Source organism: Mytilus edulis, chromosome 8 (genome assembly GCF_963676685.1).
Source record: "Mytilus edulis chromosome 8, xbMytEdul2.2, whole genome shotgun sequence".
Taxonomy (NCBI): domain Eukaryota; kingdom Metazoa; phylum Mollusca; class Bivalvia; order Mytilida; family Mytilidae; genus Mytilus; species Mytilus edulis.
This window is the reverse complement of record NC_092351.1, coordinates 31,869,674-31,882,532: the sequence shown is the minus strand read 5'-3', so window position 1 is coordinate 31,882,532 and position 12,859 is coordinate 31,869,674. Positions and strand designations below refer to the sequence as shown.

Genomic DNA, 12,859 nt, shown 5'->3' with positions numbered 1-12,859 from the left:
TAGGTTTGTTTCACCCTCAGCTGCAACTACATGTAATGCTAAAATTGAAAAAAAATTGTTTTTTCGACCTGTTCGATACATTGTTTAAATGCAAAAAAAAAAGGTTTTTCCGAAAAGCAAACTTGTTGGCCAATTTTATTAATGGCTGTTCATATTGTTAAATTACCAATAAAAATGGTACACCAGTGGCGTATCAAAGGGGGTTCCCTTTTTTTAGAACATAAAGTATGAACCCCCCCCCCCCCTTTTCAAAATGGCTGGATCCGCCCCTGTACCTACCCAATATTAAAAATTAAATTATGCGTCAGATATATAAAAGGATACATGTAAAGTTCTGCTTCTTTCTGTAATATGTTGCTGTCTGTTCTTCCAAGTAGTATTGCTGAATAAATAACTGAAATCTGCATGGAATCATTCAATCCCCTAAAAGTATCAAAAAATCCACAAAGAATCAATTGTTCTAAGATGTTTAAAAGAAGTACAATCAATAGAAATGTTGTTGCCTGTTTATACAGTACATGGGAAGCTGTTAACCTATGGAATCGAATTCATTTACAGCCCCCCCCCCCCCCTTTTTTATCCCCTGAACTTTAAAAAGATTAAAAAAAAAAACTAGCTCAGGGTTGACTTTGGCAATGGTAGCCCACAGATTAATTTTTTTTAGCCCACATACATAGTCCTATACAAAAAAAGTAGAAATTTAAGTAGCCCACACTAGATTTTAGGGGCCAATGGCCCGTGGGCCACTGCTAATTTCATACCCTGCTAGCTACTTATTATTCACTAAAGAACCATTCACACAATTCAATATTTATAAAGTTTACGTATCTACCAGTTATGCCCGTTATCATATGTGAAAACAATTATTCATTTTGTTTATTTTACGTAAAAATTATTTTTCAAATATGCTTTCAGACTTTCTGATGTTGCTTTGCTCAAATAAAAACCAAAAAAGAATAATAGTTCTTCAATAAATTATATTTTATAATAATATACACATGTCTGTCATGTTAAATTAAATTTGTAATGCACTTATCTGAAATTTTCCTGTCTGGAAATGTCTTTTTCGGGTTTCCATCAGCGTAGTCTCCATTTTGGTGACGTATTAATCAAGAGTGCACTTACGCTCACATTGAGGTGACAATCTCGTCCCAAATTATATCGGCCAAAAGTTGATCCGTCACCGTACCGGTATTATGAAAATAAATCAAGGATGTCGCAAACAAATATTTTTTAATATGCAGTTTTTTATGAAGTATAATAAAAATAATCTTTAGTTTGAACGGAACATGGTACATGCGAATGAACAAGTGCCGAAGTGGAGTCACCATCTAGGACGGTATATTTAGGGCCGAACTGTTCAGACCTGTTCAGTACAATTACGAAAAACCGCGAGGTCCTACAATTTGTTTACATTTTGCATACGTTGAGAAATCTATCATTGCTGTTCATCTGATATTTTTTCTAAGTTATTTATATGCCGGACGACAATTAATAGAAAGGCACATATATAAACTTGGAGAAAATCAGAATTTACATCTGTAGGGAAAGCTAGGAAGGGTCAAAAGATACCAGTTACAAAAAAATGTACCACCGCCACCGGCACTGACACTGTAAGTTCAAAGTTCAAAGTTCTTTATTTTCCAATTAAGGGCCCCTAACGGGACATAATGACAAGTTACAACTCTGATTCTAAACACACATATAATGAAGATAAAATTAAAATTTAGCTGTATGATAAATAAAAACAACTCTGCATATCTGGCATTGACAAAATTAGGTGTGTTTCAACACTTCCAATATAGCAGAAATACAGAGCATACATGAATAAGGAAAAAGACTAGTGATTTGCATAGATACATAGATACAAATGTGATTTATTATTGATGTCATTTAAATTATGATCTTAACCTGCTTTAGGCTTAGTCCAAGATTACTCTGAAGTACAGACAACAGTGGCGGATCTAGAAATTTTCATAAGTGGGGGCCCACTGACTGCCTAAGAGGCGGCCCGCTTCGGTCATGCCTCAGTGATTCCCTAAATAATCAACCAAATTTTTCCCAGAAAAGGGGGTCCCTTACCCCCTGGGCTCTCCCTTAATCCGCCTCTGGACAAGCTTGGCTTGGCCCCAACTTGTGGCCCCGTCTTGCAAAACTGCCATTGGATATCAGAGTAATCCTCACTATGCCAGCTTTCTTGGACACCCTGCTGTTTTTATCACAAAAATCTCTGACTTTGAAATACTGTAAAACTGAAACTCGTTATGCTTCCTGAACAGGGAGATCAGCAGTAACTGTGTAAATAAGTTAACTGTCAAAATATGTTTAATATTTTTAATAAAATAATAATAATCTATTTTATTATTGTGTCACATATTGATTGACATACATATCATACAACAATATTAAAACATACATAGAACAATCAATACCCAGCCATATCATTTGGCTTATGAGACACATTGCACAAAATATATATACATGTTCTTAAAAATCCAACGATACTTTGAAATACTGTATTTTTAAAACTAATAACTATGATTTTAGAGTATTTTCAACATGATGAATAAAACTTAAGTAAATATATTTAAAAATGTTTCGTAAAAAATATTTACTTTACATACATCTAAAACTTCACACATACATACATCTAAACCTTCACACATATATGTGAAAATATTTACATTAAGATATTGCGGGGAAAAATCAACTGATATGCATAATTTAAATAAACTAATTGAATTAAAATAATTGTCCACTGTTAAAAAATTTAAGTAAAAAATTTTAATTAACACCATAATTTGGGTATTTTAAAAATGTTTGACAAAATACTTTTTGTTTCTTCCCCCTATTCTATCACCCTTCACAAATCCTTGCCAAAAAAACTTATTTAATTTAACAAACAACAGTTAATTTCAGTCCCAAAGATATTTTTTATTTGAATTTGTGATACAGATTATATTATTTCTTAAGTCCCAATACCAGGAATCATTAAGGACTTTATTTCAGTTTATTCATTCAAGAAATTGTAAAGTTTCTGAAAGTAGGATGAATGTTGAAGGAAAAGTCCTGACATATCCTGGTCTATATTATATTTATTTTTGAAAGTCTTGAGATATCCTGAGAATTCCCCTAGTTTACAGCTGCTTGATTTGAAAGTCCTGACATTTCCTGAAATTCTCCCATCAACTTTTTTCCTAAATGTTTTACAGGATATTTTCAGGATTTCCCAGGATAATCTTGAGATATCCTGGTTAAAAAAATTGTCAGGATTTATTTCTGCAAGGGTATAGAAAATTAATTTGTGATACATGTTACTTGTAACTAAATTTGAATTTGTGGTTTACTAACTAAAAGCCATGACATCTTAAATGATAATGAATTCATAGTATAACAACTTTGTAAAGTAATAATGTCAGACTGCATGGTTTCAGTAAACTAAACAAAACACAAATTGAAAATTTGTCAGCAAATTTTACACAGCTTAAGGTGGTACCATAGCTGTGTCATAATACTAATTGTGTTCCCCATAACAACATTCATAGTCTTGAAAAGTCCAAAGATGGCAGATTGATGAAAGCACTAGACAATCAGTTAGGGTACTACTTGTACAAATTATTTTTATTTACTTGAAGAAGTAATATTAATATACTTAATATAAGTAAATTTGTAGGATACTTATACAAGTGAATTTTATTTACTTGTATTGGTAAAAAAAATATTGGCTAAGTTATGTCCCTTAGACATTCAGATTTTTTTACTTGTAGAAGTAAAAAAGTCATCCTATCTTCTTTTATTGAATTCTTATGATTTCTTTGCTCTAATAGAATTTTAAATTATCTGCCCTTTGCAGATGTCTTTTAAGTGTAATTTCATGGACAATGAAAATCCCATTTGTCTGTTATCTTCAGAACACTGCTCATTTACAAGCCCCCAAGAAGCAATTTTTGAAGGGCTTGGGCAAATACTTAAGACCTTTGCCCAATCAGTTTCTTTGTTGAATTAATGAGATGAAACATTGAACTCTAATAAAAAAAAATTGAGCAAACCTTGGAAAAATCATTAAAGGCATGAATTTACATCTCAAAACTAAATGACTTTTGTGGGATTGTAAGAAAAATTTACCTATACAAGTAACTTTTTGAGAAAATTAAGGGGAGATTATTCAAACATTATTTATTTACTTATTTGTGTATATTTTTTTTTTACTTCTTCAAGTAAATAAAAATAACTTGTACAAGTAGTACCCCTGACTGACAATGGTGCTTTTAAAACACTTTTAGAGTATATAATTTTCAATATATTATTCTGTGCACTGCTTGAAAAGAAACTTTTTAGGTATATATTTATAATACGTTAAATCATGACAACTCGCCCAGGCACTGGCAAATCCCCAAACTTTTACACCAACTGGCCCCACTTTCTAAAGAATCACTGACTCTTGTTTACCAACTCGCCCCACTAATGCGAAAGGGTAAAAGATATAACAGTTCATAGTTTGCCAATTTTTCATAGTACACCTATATGTTAATTTACAGAAAAAATATGCCTGTAATAACTAAATACCACTTCAAAGCATTTGCTCAGACATACATCATGCTTAATTACAATGTATTTTAATTTATTTTAAGAAATAATGACCAAAGCATGTGATGAGGTTCTGTGCAAGTTTCTCAGTAATTCCCAAGTGTCTTATATAATAAGTTACATTCCTTTAATAACCTAGCCTTTTTATCACAGCTAAGTTTATCCCTTAATAGCCTCGTCTCATTGATTTATCATGGTTAATAAAATATGTATTAATTTAATTAAAAAATTAGTTATCAAGGCTATGCATTTAGTTTCTGCGCAAAGTCTCAAGAGTTCCCTTTAGAGCCCACTATAAATGAAATAATTTTACAAATAACAAACATATGTTATTACAGATTTAGAAAATTTAAGGAATAAAGAGCAGACAACTCATGAAAGTTTCTGTTATTGCACACGCAAGTTATTTTCTGTAATAACCCTATAGAGTTATATCTCTGACTGTCAAAAGGGGGATAGGATTTTTTGTAGCAGACACTTTAGTACTTTACTATATATGTCATATATATCTTCTTTGTCACACAGACAGGTAATGAATTATACAAGCATATTTCTAATATGTGTAACAAGAACTTTTGAAATGCTTTTAAAATTACCGGCGGAACCTGTCCTTGTACAAAAACAATAACCATAAGCACTGGAATTATAGCTGCCTTGTTCATCTTCAGACACAAGTTTGTCATGTGATGTTGTTTTTACGATAGAGTAACTTCCCTTTTCCTGCTGAAAACAATTTCCTGTTATCCATCCGGTGACAACATCAAAATATTGTTTGATTTTTTTAAGTTTCTGATTAGAAATAGATTCTAAAAATGTCTCAGGTATTTATCTTTAGTTTATAAGACAGTTTCGTTCCTTTGATTAACTAGAGATTTCCAATAGCACAGATTGACTCAGTTTCAGTGAATATCATGAATATGTCGGTAACAAGACATATCGGCACCCAAATCCGAAGACATTTCGGCACCCATTTTAAAATGTTTTAGACTTTTCGGTATCCGGACATTTCGATACCAAGACATTATATTAATAATATTCCAGAATACTTTTTCCTAAAATTGGAACTTATATTATAAAGGAACTTCTATTCCGAGATAAATTTTAAATTTGTTCAACATTGTCATTGACCATATGTTTTTCATTTGCTGTTTATTTTATATCCTCGATCTGAGTCTGCAGCAATGAATATATTATATCCCAGAGGAACCAGTAATGACGCACCTAACGTTGTGTTTGTCTCTCAGGGCTTTCCATTGAAATTGAAGTAGAAGGCTCAATTAAAATTATAGGCGGCTGTAACATGCGTTCGGCGAAAAGTAAGCTTGGTGCCTTACGGCAGGGGCTCTGGCATAAATAAAGCAAAATCCTACATTCTCGCAATCTCCTGGCAACTAATTTCATCTTTCAAATGACCATTATTTATGTATGAAATTAAAGAAAGAAAAAAGAAACTCAAAAGAAATTTCATTTTTTTTATGTTAGTTTTTTATTTTCATTACCTTATGCTTAAAATTACCATTTACTTTTAAAGGAGTTTTATTTAAATAATCATCCGGTTTGTTAGAAATCTTGATCGATTTATTTTGCATAACTACGTGCATTTGTAAACAAATGACCCCCCTTTTCTCTCTAAAGACTGTTACGCGTATCTAAATCATAATTATTTCTCAAGCATTGACAGAAAATTGATATATCCTCTGATTTTCTCTTTTTTTTTGTAAACTGTTCAATAAGTACGATACATAAATCATTGGGAAATGTTATTCATTTGAGGTCGAGTCGACAATATTCTACTTTCGTTTTTTACCTTGATTCTCTGAACACCACGTGGGCTTTGAAAAATGAACTTCAAAAGATACTGTTTTCCAGATTCTGAACAATATGATCTACTACACTTTCTTTAATTTGACTAATAAAATTCCATAACATAAGATTGTCATTCTATCTGATTGTCTTCACGTTTCAAAAGCCAAAAAAAGCCAACGAGTTAATGACCATCGGAACGTCTCTATTGTTATCGTTCAATGACCACCGGAACGTCTCTCTTGTTATCTTTGAAAAGAAACGATGCATTCTGACTTTAAATAGACAACCAATCACTGACCTGAGTTCATGTGAACTATATTTAGCCCAAGGTAAACACTGACTTTTCATCCTTGTTTATCGTGACCGCGACTTTGCGACAATACGTCTCTCGGCTGCCTGTAAACATTTGAAAAAGATATTTTTTTCTTTTTGAATTATATTTTTGTCAGTGAAGTAGCCGGCACTTGAAGCCACCGTAAGCGGCGGATTTCCGCCGGCTACCGGCTTCAATGGAAAGCCCTGTGTCTCTGCATTTAATCTACCATTTAAAAGAAAAAGAAACACGGAATAGAATGAAAGATTGATCACTTGTTAATGTATTTCAATCATTAAACAGTTGATTTTTGAAACAGTAAAAGCAATAAAAATCATGTTTGCTAACATTACAAACGGACTGTCAACTTATGATGGGTACCAGTAATGACGCACTATAAACAAACCAGTAAAAACCACTTGCAGTGTACCTGATGTTCGAAAAATTGCTTCAATCCGGATAATTTAAAGTTAACACTATTCAACAAATTTAATTTTAATATCAAATTTTGACATTTACAGTCACTTTTATGATCATGTTGATAGCAACACAATTTTTTTCATTAATTTAATTGTAACCTATATTTTATTTCAAATTTTATATAAAATTGTTCAAAATTTATCAAAGTGACATATATATTCCATATACTTGAAAATAAGAAGTAATTGCATTCATAAAACAACATTGACATTAAAACATTTATCAATGTATACTTCGTACAATGAATGAAAAAAAATCGATAAACAATAGAAAATTATATAAGCGACGATCATTTGTTCTACAGTGATTCCCGCTTAAATGTAAAACCATGTCACATGACAGTCATATGATTTGAAAAACACAAACTGGGGCAGCATGTGCATACATACTTTTGCCGGCAAAAGTGGATTTAGGACTGATAATCATTCTGGGAAGGGTAGACTGTTTTTGACCTTAATAAAATGGCAGAAATTGCATTATCTTTACTAATTCAAGCAATAATAACATTTCTGGACAGAGTTTGAGGCATCTATGTTGTAGTTATATGACCTTCACCATCATGTTATGAATAGTAATTATCGATGACGTCACATCTTTTGTTTAGAAATATAAAACCCAAAACTAAATTGGTGCGTCATTTCTGGTCCGCGTCAAAACAGGTACCAAGACGATATACCATCCTCATGATTATGTTTCACCATTTGACACATTCCCCTTGTTGGCCACAATCATCATTGGGGTATTTAGTTTAAAAAATGTGTCCGGTGACCCGGCCAACCAACCAAGATGGTCACCATAGCTAAAAATAGAACATAGGGGTAAAATGCAGTTTTTGGCTTATAACTCAAAAACCAAAGCATTTAGAGCAAATCTGACAGGGGTAAAATTGTTTATCAGGTCAAGATCTATCTGCCCTGAAATTTTCAGATGAATTGGACATTCCTTTGTTGGGTTGCTGCCCCTGAATTGGTAATTTTACGGAAATTTTGCTGTTTATGGTTATTATCTTGAATATTATTATAGGTAGAGATAAACTGTAAACAGCAATTATGTTCAGCAAAGTAAGATTTACAAATAAGTCAATGTGATCGAAATGGTCAGTTGACCCCTGTAGGAGTTATTGCCCTTTATAGTCAATTTTAAACCATTTTTCGTAAATCTTAGTTATCTTTTACAAAAATCTTCTCCTCTGAAACTACTGGGCCAAATTAATCCAAACTTAACCACAATCATCTTTGGGATATCTAGTTTGAAAAATGTGTCCCTTGACCGAGCTATCAAATCAAGATGGCCGCCACGGCTAAAAATAGAACATAGGGGTAAAATGCAGTTTTTGGCTTATAACTCAAAAAACCAAAGCATTTAGAGCAAATCTGACTGATATAAAATTGTTTATCATGTGAAGATCTATCTACCCTGAAATTTTCAGTTGAATCGGACAATCCGTTGTTGGGTTACTGCCCCTGAATTGGTAATTTAAAGGAAATTCCGTGTTTTTGGTTATTATCTTGAATATTATTATAGATAGAGATAAACTGTAAACAGCAATAATGTTCAGCAAAGTAAGATTTACAAATAAGTCAAAATGACCGAAATGGTCAATTGACCCCCTAAGGAGTTATTGTCCTTTATAGTAAATTTTTAACAATTTTCATAAAATTTGTAAATTTTTATTAACATTTTCCACTGAAACTATTGGGCCAAATTCATTATAGATAGAGACTGTTTAGAAAAGTAAGATGTACAAACACAACACCATCACCAAAACACAATTTTGTCATGAATCCATCTGCTTCCTTTGTTTAATATTCACATAGACCAAGGTGAGCGACACAGGCTCTTTAGAGCCTCTAGTTTATTCTCAATTTTATAAAAATGTTTTACTCATTTACAGACTTACCAATTTAATATGGAAATGACATGTGAAGGATGTGCTAATGCAGCTAAAAGAGTGCTTGGAAAACAGGGTGGTAAGTTTATGTATACATATCCTAATGCTGCTTAAAGAACGCTTGGAAAACAGGGTGGTAAGTTAACAGATCAACAAAGTTGTGCTTAGCTAATGCTGCTTTTAAAAAGAGTGCTTTGAAACAGGGTGGTAAGTTAACAGATCCACAAAATTGTGCTATTGCTGCTTAAAGAGTGCTTGGAAAACAGGGTGGTAAGTTAACAGATCCACAAAGTTGTGCTAATACTGCTAAAAGATACTTACTTGGAAAACAGGGTGGTAAGTTTACAGGTTCACAAAGTTGTGCAAATGCAGCTAAAAGAGTGCTTTGAAAAAAGGGTGGTAAACTTACAGGTTCACATGTGGGGACAAGTCAACATGTTGGGCCAAGACCACTATGTGGGGCCAAGTTCACATTTATGACATCAAAAATGTTTCTATATCAACATAATACTTCTTAGCTTCAATATGTTGAAGATAACAGAAGGGCAGATACATCATGTGTACATGTATGTTTGCATACTAGGGTAAAATAAAAAAAATAAAAAGTCTTTTACATGTTGTTGTATTGTTTAGTGATTTAGATGATAAAATAACTTTCTCCTGATGTTATATTTATGATAATAACTATTTATAGGTAGATGCATTTTAAACATGTCAGAATATGTACCAGTGTTTCTAAAAAAATAATATTCATCTTACAATGTAGATTATCTTTCACAAATATTAACTGACCAACATAAACATGATAAATGTTTTTTGCAGAAAGTTATGTGTTTTAATGAACAAGATTATGTAATCATTAGTTTCTTCAAACTTATTTTCTATAGTATTGTGGAATGCAATAAAAAGTAAACTGGCATACATGTACCTGCATATAGATAACCTTAAAACTCAAAGTAAATCAGAGTAATTTACATATTTATTGTACAGAGCTGTGTGTGAATATTCATTTTGTCTGTTTTTAACCTTCAGCAAACATTTTAACATTTATTTTAACTACCTTTGTAAACTTCTAAATCATGCATGATAATAATAATAGGTTTTCAAACTTTTGTTATTTTCTTTTGTGAATTATGAAAGTAAATTCCAGTGCTTTTGTCAACCACAGATATTTTGCAATATGCATGTAAAATATGCACTTCAGTGGCCACTCAGCTTTATTTTAAGAGTTTTGTTATGGCCATAACAATTTTTTTGTCAATATTAAGAATTTTGACCATAGGTCCTTGTCTCTGTAAAAAAATCCTATTCACTTGAAGTTGTTACAAATATATATGATCTGCGTCAGATAGAAATCGACCTTATGCAAGTGCACATTTACATGTATACAAATTTGATTGGTTATAGGAAAATTTAACATGTTAAAGTACAAAATAAAAGACGAAGTTTGGTTGTTGTTACAGGGTTCTTATAACAAATGTATAACAACGCACTTTTCAAACAGTTACAGATTTTGGATCGAGATTTGTTTTCAAGTCAAAATAGGAAAACAGATATATTGATATTCACTTGCATAAAGGTAATTATTCCATATTGCTAAAACTTTGGTAGGTTTCTCTATATGAATTGGATTTTGAATAAATAAGCATATTCACTGCGCAAAACGTTGCGTGCGTTTACATGTATAATTTTGGTAAAAAACATTTGATGTACAATTGGTTTTCATAAATATTTTCCATAACATACATTTCTCTCGGGATATGGAATAAAACAATTACTGTCTTTTGTTTCGGTAAATATGTGGTTTAATTGACTTTTGAAAAACTGATATTCGCTTCGGCCGATGGCCTCAGTGAATATCAGTTTTTCGAAAGTCAATAAAACCACACATTTACCTCATCAAAAGACAGTAATTGTATAATATTTTTTCAGAGGCATGTGCCAGTGATTTTGACTGAAAATTTGGTGAAACCTGACCAGAAACATTGTTTCTTACCCAACAGTTTATTATGAAGATACATGTGAAACAAAAACCAAGAGTTAAATTTGTTAGGATGATGTCATTCATATACAAGTACATGTATATATGACGATGAAGGTTTTTGGAAATAAATATATTTTTCTTTGTAGATAAAGTGACTGAAGTCGTTACTGATGTTCCAACGAAAACAGTGACAGTGACATCTACATTGTCAGCTGATGAAGTATTGGAAGTGCTGAAGAAAACAAATATTGCTGTATCACTCAAAGGTTAGAATGTTAAAGGTAAATATGAACACTAAAGCAATTGACATGATTGATAGGAGGGAGTTTTAAGTTATGATATGCCTCCTTCTATCTTTTATCTCGATACCACTAATTTTAACAAGAAAAAATAAATGATGGCATATATACACCTGGAAAAAAGTATTGCAACACTTCCATTGAAAACAATGTAAAATGACATGATTGTAGAATGTGTATAATATTTGGGTTTTACCAAATACTTTTGATCCATTTATGGTTTAAAATTGAATTTGTGTTATTAACTTGCATTCAAAAAGTTCTGAATGAGTTTAATGCATAAAAATCTGTATTTGTTGCAGAACCAATGTTTTGGAAAAAATGAGTCCTGCAAAATTTGTCTTTTTTGTGAAAAGCGCAAAAAACTTATTCAGTGCAGCTGTGGTGTCATAACCATGTAATATAATATTAGATGAAAAGTAAGTTAATATAATGTAATACCATGAACTCAATTTTAAATCATAAACGGATCAAAAGTATTTAGCAGAACCCAAATCATACTCATTCTACAATCATGTCATTTTACATTGTTTTCAATGGAAGTGTTCCAATACTTTTTGTCAAAGCTTATATAAATTGCCCTTTATCATGTTTATAGTCAATTTTTAACAATTTTTCATAAATTTTTGTAATCTTTAACAAAAATCTTCTTCTCTGAAACTACTGGGCCAAATTTAACCAAACTTGACCAAAATCATCATTGGGGTATCTAGTTTAAAAAAAAATTTGATGACCGTCACCGGGTGGCACAAATGTTCATCAGATTTAGATTTAACTGCCCTGAAATTTTTAGAAGAATCGGACAACCTGTTGTTGGGTTGCTGCCCCTGAGTTAGTAATTTTTACAGAAATTTTGCAGTTTTTGTTATTATCTTAGATATCATTATAGTATCTTTGTATGAGGTCGATACAAGGATTTATTGATTAACTACACTGTTATTGGACTTAATATGATGAAAACTGCCTATGCAATATAAGATGTAAACTCGGCCAATATAGATTTTTTTCTGTATTGGCCGAGTTGACACAAATACAGGATTTCTAAACGTCTCTAGTTTTTATATCGAAAGTCATGATAAACACAAACTGAAAGTAAACAGTTGTTACATGACGTCACAAAGTATATCGGTTTTTAGATATTCTAAAAATAACTGTGCAATATGCTATGGTGTTTTATTCATTTAAAGAGTGAATTTTCAAGTTTTTGGACAATAACTCAAACATGCTTTCACCAAATTACAAATTGATTAATAACCATCAAACTGGAACACTTACATGTATAGTCATAAAATACAGATAATTTAATTCACAATTGAAAAGTGAAAGTTTTTTTGGAATTTATTTTTATCTTTTATTACAGGTTGTTGAATATAATGGTGGTTAAAGGTGCTATAGAGATAAAAAGAAAATACCCGGTACTTTATTTATTCCAGACATGAATAAATACAATATTTAATTTCATTATAGGTTGTACATTGTACATCCAATTTTCCATAAAT

General features: G+C 31.6%; 2 protein-coding genes across 2 annotated transcripts in view; one reads left to right on the top strand and one right to left on the bottom strand.

Moving 5' to 3' along the window:
- The window catches only part of LOC139485378 (acid ceramidase-like), a 21,671-nt gene extending 16,345 nt beyond the window's left edge, over positions 1-5,326 (bottom strand). The window contains exon 1 of the mRNA XM_071269825.1: positions 5,184-5,326. Coding sequence (XP_071125926.1) covers positions 5,184-5,270 — 87 coding nt within the window. The 5' untranslated portion in view covers positions 5,271-5,326. The remainder of the gene's footprint in view (positions 1-5,183) is intronic.
- Positions 5,293-12,859, top strand: LOC139485379 (copper transport protein ATOX1-like). The gene is made up of 4 exons (XM_071269826.1): positions 5,293-5,408; positions 9,081-9,156; positions 11,208-11,327; positions 12,721-12,859. Exons 1-4 carry the CDS (start codon positions 5,400-5,402, stop codon positions 12,726-12,728), a joined length of 213 nt encoding a protein of 70 aa, XP_071125927.1. The 5' UTR covers positions 5,293-5,399; the 3' UTR covers positions 12,729-12,859.